This window comes from Eschscholzia californica, unplaced genomic scaffold (genome assembly GCF_041429995.1).
Source record: "Eschscholzia californica isolate CP2 unplaced genomic scaffold, dmEscCali1.0.p SCAF_4, whole genome shotgun sequence".
In the NCBI taxonomy this organism is placed as follows: domain Eukaryota; kingdom Viridiplantae; phylum Streptophyta; class Magnoliopsida; order Ranunculales; family Papaveraceae; genus Eschscholzia; species Eschscholzia californica.
In genome coordinates this window covers 50,323,522-50,335,612 of record NW_028238461.1, presented here as the reverse complement: position 1 = coordinate 50,335,612, position 12,091 = coordinate 50,323,522, and the positions used below count along the sequence as shown (strand labels likewise).

The window sequence follows — 12,091 nt, the reverse complement described above, 5'->3', positions numbered from 1 at the left end:
CACGGCCCATTATCCGCCTTTACCCTTGTATGGGCCTTGTACAAAGAACTTGTGTTGTTTCATAACACATCTCTCTATTGTGGGAATCAAAAGCAGCCCACTTTCCTAGATGTAGTGAGTCTTGAGACAATGCAAGTAGTAGTAGCTGTAATTGGGCCTTCATGGCCCAAACAAGGAATTTGGATTTTGTGGTGGGGCCACTAGTATATACAGGCACCCCCTTAATCTGGACTCTGAAATTTGTCACAGTTGAGGAAGATGAACTCTACCCAGACGAAACTCAAAACAGATTTCGAAGTTGAGCTTTCGTGCTGTTTCCTCTATATGTTTTCCTCTACTTCGCCCACGTCCAACGTAAACAAAAAAAATTCATAAAGAAAAACTACTCAATGCACTTTCACGTGAATTGTTAGGACGCATTGACATCTTTTCGGTATGTCACATCAACACCTTTCAATTCGCGGTCCGTGGAAGATTTTTCCAGACATATATATATATATATATATATATAGGGGTTCACATCTGTTTGTATTACGAGAAGGTTAAACTATTGGTTTGATTTAAAACACCAAACTCTTGAATATTTACTCACTATAATAACTTCATATTTCGTTAACATTTTTGCACTACCACAAATATCTTGTTAAACGATCTTAGTAAGTTTAAGTTCAAATCATGATGTTTGTGGTCGGTCCAATTTCATAATTTTGATGTTATAACTATTAATGCAAAAGCATTTTATTAATGTACCTCATAAAATCTTTAGGAGTTTAGTTTAGGTTTAACTCATCTACTGATAGCTCAGTTTATTGTACAACCCTCTAAAACTATTGCGGGGTCCCGGGCTCAATTCTTGGAGTTGCGACCTATACTCTTCTTGCATCTATAATGTAAGTGAAATATAGTTAGTCCTAATGGCTTTTATGGTAGGATACCCCAAATTAGTTGTGGAATTGAGAGAGGGAGAGTTTACAAGTGTGGCCTTGTGGGACACACCTTACTTTTGAAAATGTTCAGCGTGTCTCGAATTCTTGACCTCTAAGGTGTAAGATTATACCTCTTATCACTCCAACCAAGGGTTGTTGACAGACACACCTTACTTCTTCAGTTAGGTTTTGAGGTGAGAAAGGGCAAATACCACCCAATACTAGTATCAGAACCCAAGTATAATAAGTCTTAGTCTAATAACTTTTGAAGTTAAGAGTCAATCTGTAAGGAAGAAATTGTTGGGATAATCCCACATTGGTTGTGAAAGGGGCAGGGTGAGTTTATAAGTGTGGGAAAAATTTCCTTTTGAGCTATTTTCTGGGATAAGAATTTCAATAACTTTTGAAGTTAAGAGTCAATGTGTGAGGGGGAGATTGTTGGGATAATTTGTGGAACGGGTAGAGGGTGAGTTTTGAAGTGTAGGGATAACCTTCCCTATTTGTTAACAGTAGTGTATTGAAGAATACTAGGGTTTCAAAGGAAGAACAAGAAAGAACAGACGGCTAGGGTTTTATAATAAGGAAATGAATTTAGGTTTCTATTAAAATTCATTTCAACCCTAGTAAACAGTCAAGTCATCGAGACCGCAATAGCCCAAGTCAACTTAGTCAAGGTCCAGCTCCAGCTTCTTCAATATTGTCTAAAAGCAGCCTCTGTTACATGTATAATGACACGTTTAGATTAGTTATTAATAGCGGAAGTTATTACCTAATTTCTGTTACAAGTATATTAGTTGTAACTAATTCTGTTTTAGTAACAGAATTCTTTTCTTCTCTGTATAAATACATCATGTAATCACAAATCACATTTGATTGGAAATAAAAATATAGTTTGAGGAATTCTTACACTATTGAGCCAAGTTTTGGGTGAGAGAGGACCAACCACCCATCACTAATATCAGAGCGTGAGGAAGAGATTGTTAGGATAAAGCCTTTGGTATAGGAAGAGCAATTTTCAGCAAAGGCAGTGCATTAGATAGGGAGAACATTCTTTTTTAGAATAAGGAGAGATAAACACTATTTTCTAAAATATCTCAACTTTAAATTTTGGTCCCTCTCCTCTAATTATTTTCGACCAAAAGATAGAGAAGAGAGAAAAATCATGTTCGCCCAAAACTCTGTTCGTCGATCAAAGAGAGAGAAGAGAGATAAACACCATTAACACCTGTTCAACCAAAAGAGAGAAAAAACTTTAAATCTGTTCGTTTCGATCAGAGAGAGAGAGAGAGAGATAAAGATAGAAACCTAAATATTAGATGACTAACACAACATTCATCTCCATAGAGGGGTTTGTAATTCTTGTTATTGCTTGATTTCTCCATAGATTTTTCGGGTTTAAACACTGATTAAAATAACTTTTGAAGATTCATAAAAGAAATTTCGCTTACCATAAATAAAATTTCATGAATGAAAATAGTGAAATTTTTCATCCAGAACGACTGAAAATTTAACCAAATTTCGTCCAAAGCGGATGAAAAAACAGAACAATTTCAGCCGGCTCGGTCGAAATTTATTATTTTTTTCAGCAGACCTGACAGACAATTTGTTGTCTTTTTCAGCGGACTCGACGAAATTTGTTGTCTTTTTCAGTCGAGCCGGTCGAAATTTGCTGTCTTTTTCAGCCGATCCGGTCGAAATTTGTTGTCTTGTTCAGCCGACCCAACCGAAAATCCTTTACGAAACAAAAACAACTTAAAATCCTAAAACTTTTGTTCAACCACAGAGGAAGACAAGAAAATTATTTTTCTTTACCTGAGACATATTATCTTCATTATATATCTCTTTGTTTAAGTCGTTATCTTCGTTTAAGTCGATGTCCTCGTTTAAGTCGATGGTTTCGTTTAAGTCGATGGTTTCGTTTAAGTCAAAAGACTCTTCTTTCTTGATGTAGGTTGCCTCCTTCTTCATTAATGGCGGTTCCTCATCTTGAGGCATCAGTAAAAGCTTGAAACTAAGACTATAGTGATGGTAAACTTTGCAAGTTTTGTAATACTAATGGTAATGTTGATAGTGGTGACGATGTTAGGGTTGGGTTGTTTATGTGAGAGAAAACTACAAGTGAATAGAATATTAGATTTATTATTAATTTTTATCAAAGTCCTTATATTTTAGCATTATTTATTAAATGATCCTTATAACGCCATCCTTAAACTAATTTGGTAAATGAAGAGCAAATGCATAAATTGATCTTTCTAACGCACTGCCTTTACTAAACATTGCTCTTCATATACCAAAGGCCTAGGATAATCCTCGTTCATTGCGGAATGAAAAGATGATGCGTTTACCAGTGTGGCAAAAACCTTACCTCTAAAGCTAGTTTTTTGGGTGAGAAGGTCCAAGACCACTGAACACGGCAACACTTTATTGCCTTTATATAGTTGTTTGATAATCTTGCGAAAAAAATAGTAGTTCGATAAAAAAGAAAAAAGATTAACGGCTTCTAATAGTTTTTTTACTACGGTTAAATTTTGTACCCTACATATCATAATGTAATCAATCTTATTTGATGAATTGACTTTAGAACTTATGTTGAAAAAGAAAAAGAAAAAGTCAAAGAGTAATAATTTGATATCAAACTCATTAAATCATGGTTCATATTTCTCATGTTAATCTAAATTCTAAACCAAAGACAAGAGGTCAAATTGTGAATAGAAAAAAGCTCCACAAAATCAGCACCATAATATGGAGTTGGACACAAATCCAACATTTACTAGACAAAATATCAACATAATGACAATCAAAACCTCATTCATTGGCTTATTAGGGGGAGGCATGCCCTTTTGACACTAATTTCACTCTCTCCCTCAATAACTCAATCTAACAATAAGGACATAGATTTAGGAACAATTAGTGGAGATATTTATGCAATTGAATAATGTACAAAAGTTAGAGAGAGAAATAGAGATTGATAAAGCAATGGGGATGATGAATATTGATTGACACCCCAACCAACCCAAAAACATCGTGTTTCATTGATCAATACTAATCTCTCTTTCTCTCTCAAAAATCTATCTTTCTACTATTTCTTTATTAATTTTCTTTGTCAAACTATGATTGTCTATAAAAATTGATCAAACATAAGAAGAGTAATGAAAGGAGGCGTTTTCTTTTGTTACGAGAAGAAATGTTTGAATCATGTTGGTGGATTAATTAGTTGAATTCAAACAACATATCAATGAGTCGTTTCTCCACTTAATCCAAAATTTATAGATAAGAATTAGGAAAGTCTTTTCCTTTCTTTATACGATTCAACTATGATTTAATTAAACTGTTTTTTTGGCTTTATTTCTCAAATTAATAATTTCCTAAAAGTGTTATATGAAATGCACTCTTTTTTTGGTTGCGTGTTTAAGATGTAATTAACCTCTGGTATTCTCTAGAGACAAATGTATATATTTTACCTTTTATTTCAATGATATGTTCACTTTTTTGTTTCTCTTTTATATTAAAATATTAAGATTTTTAATTGTGTTACTTACATAAAAGTCTAAAAAAGTTTACAAAAATATAATTTATGATGAAAATAACAGTTGTCCGTTAAATAACAGATAACTGATTGGAGAAAATAAGCATACCAGATCAAACCCCTTTTTTGTAATTCGATTATGTTTGAGTCACAATTCTTAATGATTAAGTTCATTTAAAATTATAAATTATGTAAATTTGTAGAAGAGGAAAATGAATAAATCTTGGAAATGTAATTGGTTATACCTTATTGTTTACACACCACAAACTTCACTCTAAGGTGAAGGACTAAACTTCTTACCATTCCACTCAAGAGTTATTGACACCACAACATAAACATGAGATCTTTGAATGTTGAATAAACCCGGGTGAGTAAACCTTTTCATGGTTTGAAACTATACTCATATATACATATAATTACAGTTTTACTTTCACACCTCTCGTGTACATAGTCACTTTTGAAGGAGGACATGTCGTTTTTATCATATTTTGTAGAGAATTACATATTGATATTCGTAAAATACCTTGACCTCAAATTAAATCTTTAGTTTGACAATCACATATACGTGTTGTAACGTGTAACGTAATTTCCAAGGACAGTTTATATTTAATTCACAAAATTGTCGCACTAATTGTATCTTCTTAAATGCGAAGAAGGTTTGTATCAGATAAAAATATGTTGTTAGTAAATTTACTTATTTTACTTAATAATTTGCTATGCAGCCCCACTTAATCAAGGTCACGACTTTGGAGGATAGAGAAAATTCTTTCGGGAATATAGATTTTAGTCAATAAATATTGATTCAGGGGCATATTTTTTCTTTAGTCCAAAAATTAGCTTGATCAAACATTGCCCCTAATCTTCGTCTTCTCCCTCTCTTATTGCTTTGTATCTCTCTCTCCCACTATCTCGCACAATGTCTCTCTTTTACTCTTTCCCTCTTGTTCTCTTAGTCTCTCTCTAGATTCCTCATTGTCTATCTCTTACTATCTCTCTCTATTGCTCTCGCAATCTGTGTCTCGATCTTTCACTGTTTCTCTCTCAATCTCTCACTGTTTCTCAATCGATCTCTCATTATTTCTCTCCCTCTCTCACACAGACACCGCTCTGGCAAAGGGAAGTGTTTCCTTCATCGGAACTTGACATCGAGGTGAAACCCTCCTCGAGGATTTCGTGTCCACGAAACATTTCGCGTTTGTGACCATGACCATTTCGTGACAACGAATTATGTGATTTCCACAAAGAGATCTATACGGACCAAGAGAGAGAGTCAGACAGAGGGAAAGAAAGATTGCGAGAAAGAGAGATAAAGACTGCGAGAATGATATAAATAGTGAAAGAGAGACATGTCTATAACGACAGACATAATGAAAGTGATCTACAATGATAATGAGAGAGAGATCTAGAGTGAGAACGGCGGAGAGATAATCAGGGAGAGCTATACAGAGAGAGAGTGATAGAGAGATAGAACGAAAGCAACAAGAGAGAAAGAAAGTAACAGTGAGTTAGAGAGGAGAATAGAGGAAAAGAAGAGGTGATAATGGTGGTCGGAATGGTGGTGCCAGAATGGTGGTCGTGGGAAGTTGTGGTGGTGAAGGTGATAAAGATGGTGAAGATTAGGGGGCAATGTTTGATCAAGTGAGATTTAGACTAAAATGAAATATTTCTCCGAAAATAAACAAAAAACATAAATTCTCTAGAGAATCTATTCTCCAGATATTATTCTTTATTCTCCAAAACCATGGTCAAAATTAGTTTTAAAAAAAAAAACTAAACGACTTTAAAGTAACTATTTCCTCAGCTAAACAACTATGAAAATTGACTCCATCTATAATATAATATATGATATGAAAAGGGATAAAACCCCCAACGACAAATTTACTTATTTTACTTAATAATTTGCTATCCAGCCCCACTTAATCAAGGTCGCGGGTTTGGAGAATAGAGAAAATTTTCTCAGGAATATAGATTTTAGTCAATAAATATTGATTCAAGAGCATATTTTTTCTTTAGTCCAAAAATTAACTTGATCAAACATTGCCCCTAATCTTCGTCTTCTCTCTCTCTTATTGCTTTGTATCTCTCTCTCCCACTGTCTCGCACAATGTCTCTCTTTTATTCTTTCCCTCTTGTTCTCTTAGTCTCTTTCTAGATTCTTCATTGTCTATCTCTCTCTATTGCTCTCGCAAATCTGTGCCTCTCGATCTTTCATTGTTTCTCTCTCAATCTCTCACTGTTTCTCAATCGATGTCTCATTATTTCTCTCCCTCTCTCACACAGACACCGCTCTGGCAAAGAAAAGTGTTCCCTTCATCGAAACCTGACATCGAGGTGAAACCCTCCTCGAGGATTTCGTGTCCACGAAACATTTCGCGTTTGTGACCATGACCATTTCGTGACAACGAATTATGTGATTTCTACAAAGAGATCTATACGGGCTAAGAGAGAGACAGACAGACAGAGGGAGAGAAAGATTGCTAGAAAGAGAGATAAAGACTGCGAGAGGGATATAGATAGTGAAAGAGATACATGTCTATAACGAGAGACATAATGAAAGTGATCTACAATGACAATGAGAGAGAGATCTAGAGTGAGAATGACAGAGAGATAATCAGGGAAAGCTATACTGAGAGAGAGTGATAGAGAGATAGAACGAAAGCAACAAGATAGAAAGAAAGTAACAGTGAGTTAGAGAGGAGAACAGAGGAAAGAGAAGAGGTGACAATGGTGGTGCCCAGAATGGTGGTCGTAGGAAGTTATGGTGGTGAAGATGATAAAGATGGTGAAGATTAGGGGGCAATGTTTGATCAAGTGAGATTTTAGACTAAAATGAAATATTTCTCCGAGAATAAACAAAAAACATGAATTCTCTAGAGAATCTATTCTCCAAATATTATTCTTTATTCTCCAAAACCATGGTCAAAATTAGTTAAAAAAAAACTAAACGACTTTAAAGTAACTATTTTGTCACCTAAACAAATATGAAAATTGACTCCATCTATAATATAATATATGATATGGAAAGGGATAAAACCCCCAACGACAAATCATTTTGACTAGAACAATGATAAATAAGATAATTACAGTGATAGTAGTGGGTTAGACTTTTGATTTAGGTCATCTCTTTTTCTTTAAAATCAGTCTTGAATATCTTTAGTAGAAAATGGTCGGCCTTATTATATTCATCCCATTAATTTATCAAAACATTCCCATCATCCCAATCATCTTTAGTCTTTAATCTTAATGATTAAATTTTAATTATCTCTTTTAAAATTGGAAATTATAATAATTAAACATCTAACTGAGCTTCCACGGCATCCACGAACATTTTCCACCCTATAGTTTGTTTTTCAAAATTACACTCCAACACCAATTTCTACTGCATATTAAAATGTGACTTGTCGATCGACTCACCTTTGAGGTGATGTAAGCGGGCTTGATTAATATGTTGTGTAATTATAGATTCATATATCAACTTGTGGTTATAATTTATATTTTCGAGTGGTTTTAAATCTTTATCCGGGTAGGTTAGCGTCTTTTTTTATTCTTGGACTTCGATTTTTGAGAACTAAGTTTATTTCGAGATTTTTTTACTAATTATCAGATTCCACTTGAAACCATGATTTATGTACTTAATTTAAGGTTAATTACGTAAAATCGTTAAAAGGACAGTTGTTTCATACCCAAAGCGACTGATTATAAGTTAATCTGGATAAAGAATTTCTAGGGTTGTTTTCCATCAGAGATTGTTCTCTGGACTCACCACAGATCGATTCTTTCATTTTATTAAAGGATTCGAACGATTTAGTAACAGATTGATGGAGTGAGAGAGGAAGAAAAGAAGAGGGATTTGAGATTTCTAGAGTTCAAACAGAAATTAAAACAACAACGTTTGGCTAATTGAAGTTTCTTGAATCTTTGGATCTATCAATTAACAAGCCTAAACAGAAGGATTCAAAGACTTGTTCGGCAGTGATGGTGGTGGTTGACCTTGCGATTTACATTCATCGGCGACGGTGGTTTTCTCGGTTGGAGCAATTTTAGTATTAGTTTTATATATTTTGTCGACCTTTAGGGTCTTTTCATTCTCGATCTTCAGGATTTTTTTTGTCGACCTTTAGGGTCTTTTATTTGAGTCTGTGTCAGGTCAATTTTTTTCCCTCCGCGAGGCACTTTACATTCGAAAGTTCTATGAACTTATCGCCTGTAACTCTCATGTGGTTCTCAAATAAATAACAATTATCATCCATGTAACTTGTGATTGAATCACATATCAATGAAATATGGTTTCGTTTCGTTTAAAAAAAAAACTAGTCAAGAGGCAGAAGACAAAGAGCCATCTCTATTTGGATTCGGTTATTAATAACCAATATGAAACAGACGTATTTGTGTCGTTGTGTCAGTAGGAATATATAAAATGAACAATGTCACGTACTTACATCTCTCACCTAAATTTTTCATTTATATTTTGATGTAGTGGTCCAAACTTTATGAGTTATGAGCAGGACCACTTTGTTCAACATCGTCACTGCTAACGCTTATATTTTGCATTCTCACTAACCTATTATACACGAAACCCACATAATATATAGTAGTAAAACATAAGGTGGGACCTTTTATCCATCTAACAAATTTAGATGGATTCTTTTGTCTGTACATATTATGTACGTGTACTTTATTATGCATATTACATATTTAATTTAATAATCAATAATGTTCTATTTTTCATCAACCTTATTTGTCAAACCTAAATACTAATCTAGTTGTCCCCTAGTTCCCCTACATTTTTCAATCTCCATGATTCATCAACCCATGCTTCATCATTTATTTATTTAATAAGATATCATGACATGAAACATGAATATCTATCATTTCATTGATTGATTAAAATTAAACAAAAAAGATTTAAGAATATTGAATTTTACAAGATATATAAAGAAAAAAAAGTAAGTAAATATTTTTTCATATATTTTTCTTCTAAATTCAATACAAATCTGTCAAGATTAAAATGGAAGGATTCTTCTATATCTCTCAATCTATAGCTATAAGATCTATGATCTCTATCTATACCTCTCCTCCATCTTTTTCTCTCTCTAAAAATCATTGTAAATATTAAAAACCTTCTACAAACAAAACCTAGTAGAAGGAACCCAAAATCTGAGATCTTCTCCATAAGAAGATCTCTAAAATATAATCTAAATAAAATCTTCCCACACAAAAAAAAAACTAAAATTTTATTTACAAAACTGCCACTGATTGAAGAACCAGCCAAAAATGAAGCTTTTATGAACTCATGAAGCAGCAGAAGGGTTAGCATGAGCATGAGAGAAAGGATAAAATCTGGGTTTGGTATAGTTGAGAGAGAAAGTTGATGGGCTTTTGTTTGTGGTAGTGGTGGTGGTGGTTGGTGCGGCGGCGGCAGAGGAGGAAGGGGCGGCGGTGGTAGTGGTTGTGGCAACTCGCTCACAAGAAGGGCACATAGTAAGAGTTGTTGCCGGAAGTTGCATATGATAAGGATTTGAAGTTTTTAAAGCTCTTAATTCTTGTAATTCTTTCTGTAATCTTCTGTTTTCTTCTGTTAATGTTTCACACCACCTCTTTAAATACTCACAATCAACCTCTGTTTGCTTCAATTTCGTTCTGAAAATTTAATCAAATCAAAACCCATTTTCAAAATCAAGATCTAATCAAAACCCATAAAAGAAAAATTTGTAAAAACCTCAAAATTGAAAATTACCTGGCTCTTCTGTTCTGAAACCAGACTTCTACTTGTCTTGGTCTTAGATTGAGTTGTTTTGCTAAAGCAATCTTTTGTTTCTACAGTTTTATCAAACAAACAAGAACAGAAAAAGGGTTAGAATTAGAACATGGGATTATTAAAAGGAAATCTCTTTCTCTCTCTAGATAGAGTTTGTTTTATGAACTTACTGGGTTGAGGGTATTGTGTTCTTTGAAGCTTTCTTCTAGAAAAGCAGATTGATCTTTAGAAAGTCTAAGTTTCTTTCTAGTAAGACCATTATCTTCTTCATCACTAGCTTTAGAAGAAGTTCTTTCATTATCAACTTCGTTTAAACCTGCAATTTCTGAATCTCTTTTGCATCCATTTCTGTAAATTGAGAAATCTATCTGAAAGGAAGAAACAGTAGTACTATTTGGGGAAGAAATTGCAGCTCCATTATCAATATCTTCGTTTGATGGTAAAAGATTAACATCAAATCCTCTCGAACCCGATTCAGAATTCCCTGCAAGAATCACCCAAATCAATCAATACCAGCATAAATTAGTAAACAGAGAGTGAAATTTTGAGGAACAATATTTTGGGTTTTGATGATTTTTTAAGTACCGTTTTCAGAAATCCGAGCAAACCCAGTTTGATTAAGAGGAATAGGAGCTAAAGGAAGAAGATCAAGCTGAAGAGGTGGATCTGAAGAAACCCTTATTTCATCTCTATGATCTTCATCATTTTTCTCTGATATATCTTCATCTTTATCACACAGACCAACACTTAAACCCATGCAAAACCCTAAATTCTTATTGTTTGTCTTATTACGATTCTTATCAGTACTACCACCAAATGGATTTGTTGAAGATTCTCCTAAACTCAAACCTAACTCCATCTCAAGAAACAGAGGTACCTACAGAGGAAAGAGGCGTTTCTAGAGAGAGAAAGAGATTATGGGATTGAAAAAGGACCAGAGTCTTTATGAAGACCCTATCCGAACCTTTTATACATATTAATACACCGTGTTTGACCGAAAACTCCCGTTGTCAACACACGTGTGAAACCTTCTAAGGGTTTTAGTGTGCTTGCGATTTGGTGCTTTCGATTTATGTTATTTCTGTACATCGCTTAATTTGTGCCTTACATCAACCATATGAGAATCTTAAGTTGCCAAAGACAACTGTTTTCTACTTTACAAAACTATTTACTATTAGTTTATTAGACACAAACATTTTTTTTGTGGGTTATTTCCCATATGGCCCCCTACTTTGTGACTAGCTTCCCGCCTGGCCCCCTACTTTACGAAAAATACCCATATGGCCCCCTTCCGTTATAACACCGTCACTCTCTCTCCTCCATCTCTTTTTCTCTCTCTGCCATGTCACGCCACATCATCTGTTACGCCACCTCATCACCTTCTCCGACAAAGGTCGCCGGCCGGCCAAATTTCCGGCCGGCGACCTCCAACTAAAAAAAAAAAAAATTCTCTCACTAAAATTTTTCTTTTTTTTTTTTTCTTTCCCCAGACCTTGAACGGATCTGTTCAAGGTCGTTCAGACCTTGAACAGATTCGTTCAAGACGGATCAATCCTCGATCTAGAGAGAGAGAGGAGAAAGAAAAAAAAATAAAAAATTTAGTGAGAGAGAGAGGAGAGAGAAAAAAAACTTTTTTTTTTTTTTTTAGTTTGAAGGTCGCTGGCCGGAAATTTGGCCGGCCGGCGACCTTTGCCGGAGAAGGTGATGAGGTGGTGTAACAGATGATGTGGCGTGACATGGCAGAGAGAGAAAAAGAGATGGAGGAGAGAGAGTGACGGAAGGGGGCCATATGGGTATTTTTCGTAAAGTGGGGGGCCAGGCGGGAAGCTGGTCACAAAGTAGGGGGCCATATAGGAAATAACCCTTTTTTTGTTAAATTGC

General features: G+C 34.6%; 1 protein-coding gene across 1 annotated transcript; it reads right to left on the bottom strand.

The window, feature by feature from the left end:
* Positions 1–9,385: 9,385 nt before the first annotated feature.
* Positions 9,386–11,165, bottom strand: LOC147545736 (homeobox-leucine zipper protein HAT14-like). Its single transcript, XM_086637843.1, has 4 exons — positions 10,796–11,165; positions 10,381–10,694; positions 10,190–10,269; positions 9,386–10,092 (listed from the first exon to the last, which is right to left on the bottom strand). Exons 1-4 carry the CDS (start codon positions 11,067–11,069, stop codon positions 9,744–9,746), a joined length of 1,017 nt encoding a protein of 338 aa, XP_086493969.1. The 5' UTR covers positions 11,070–11,165; the 3' UTR covers positions 9,386–9,743.
* Between the last annotated feature and the right edge of the window lie 926 nt (positions 11,166–12,091).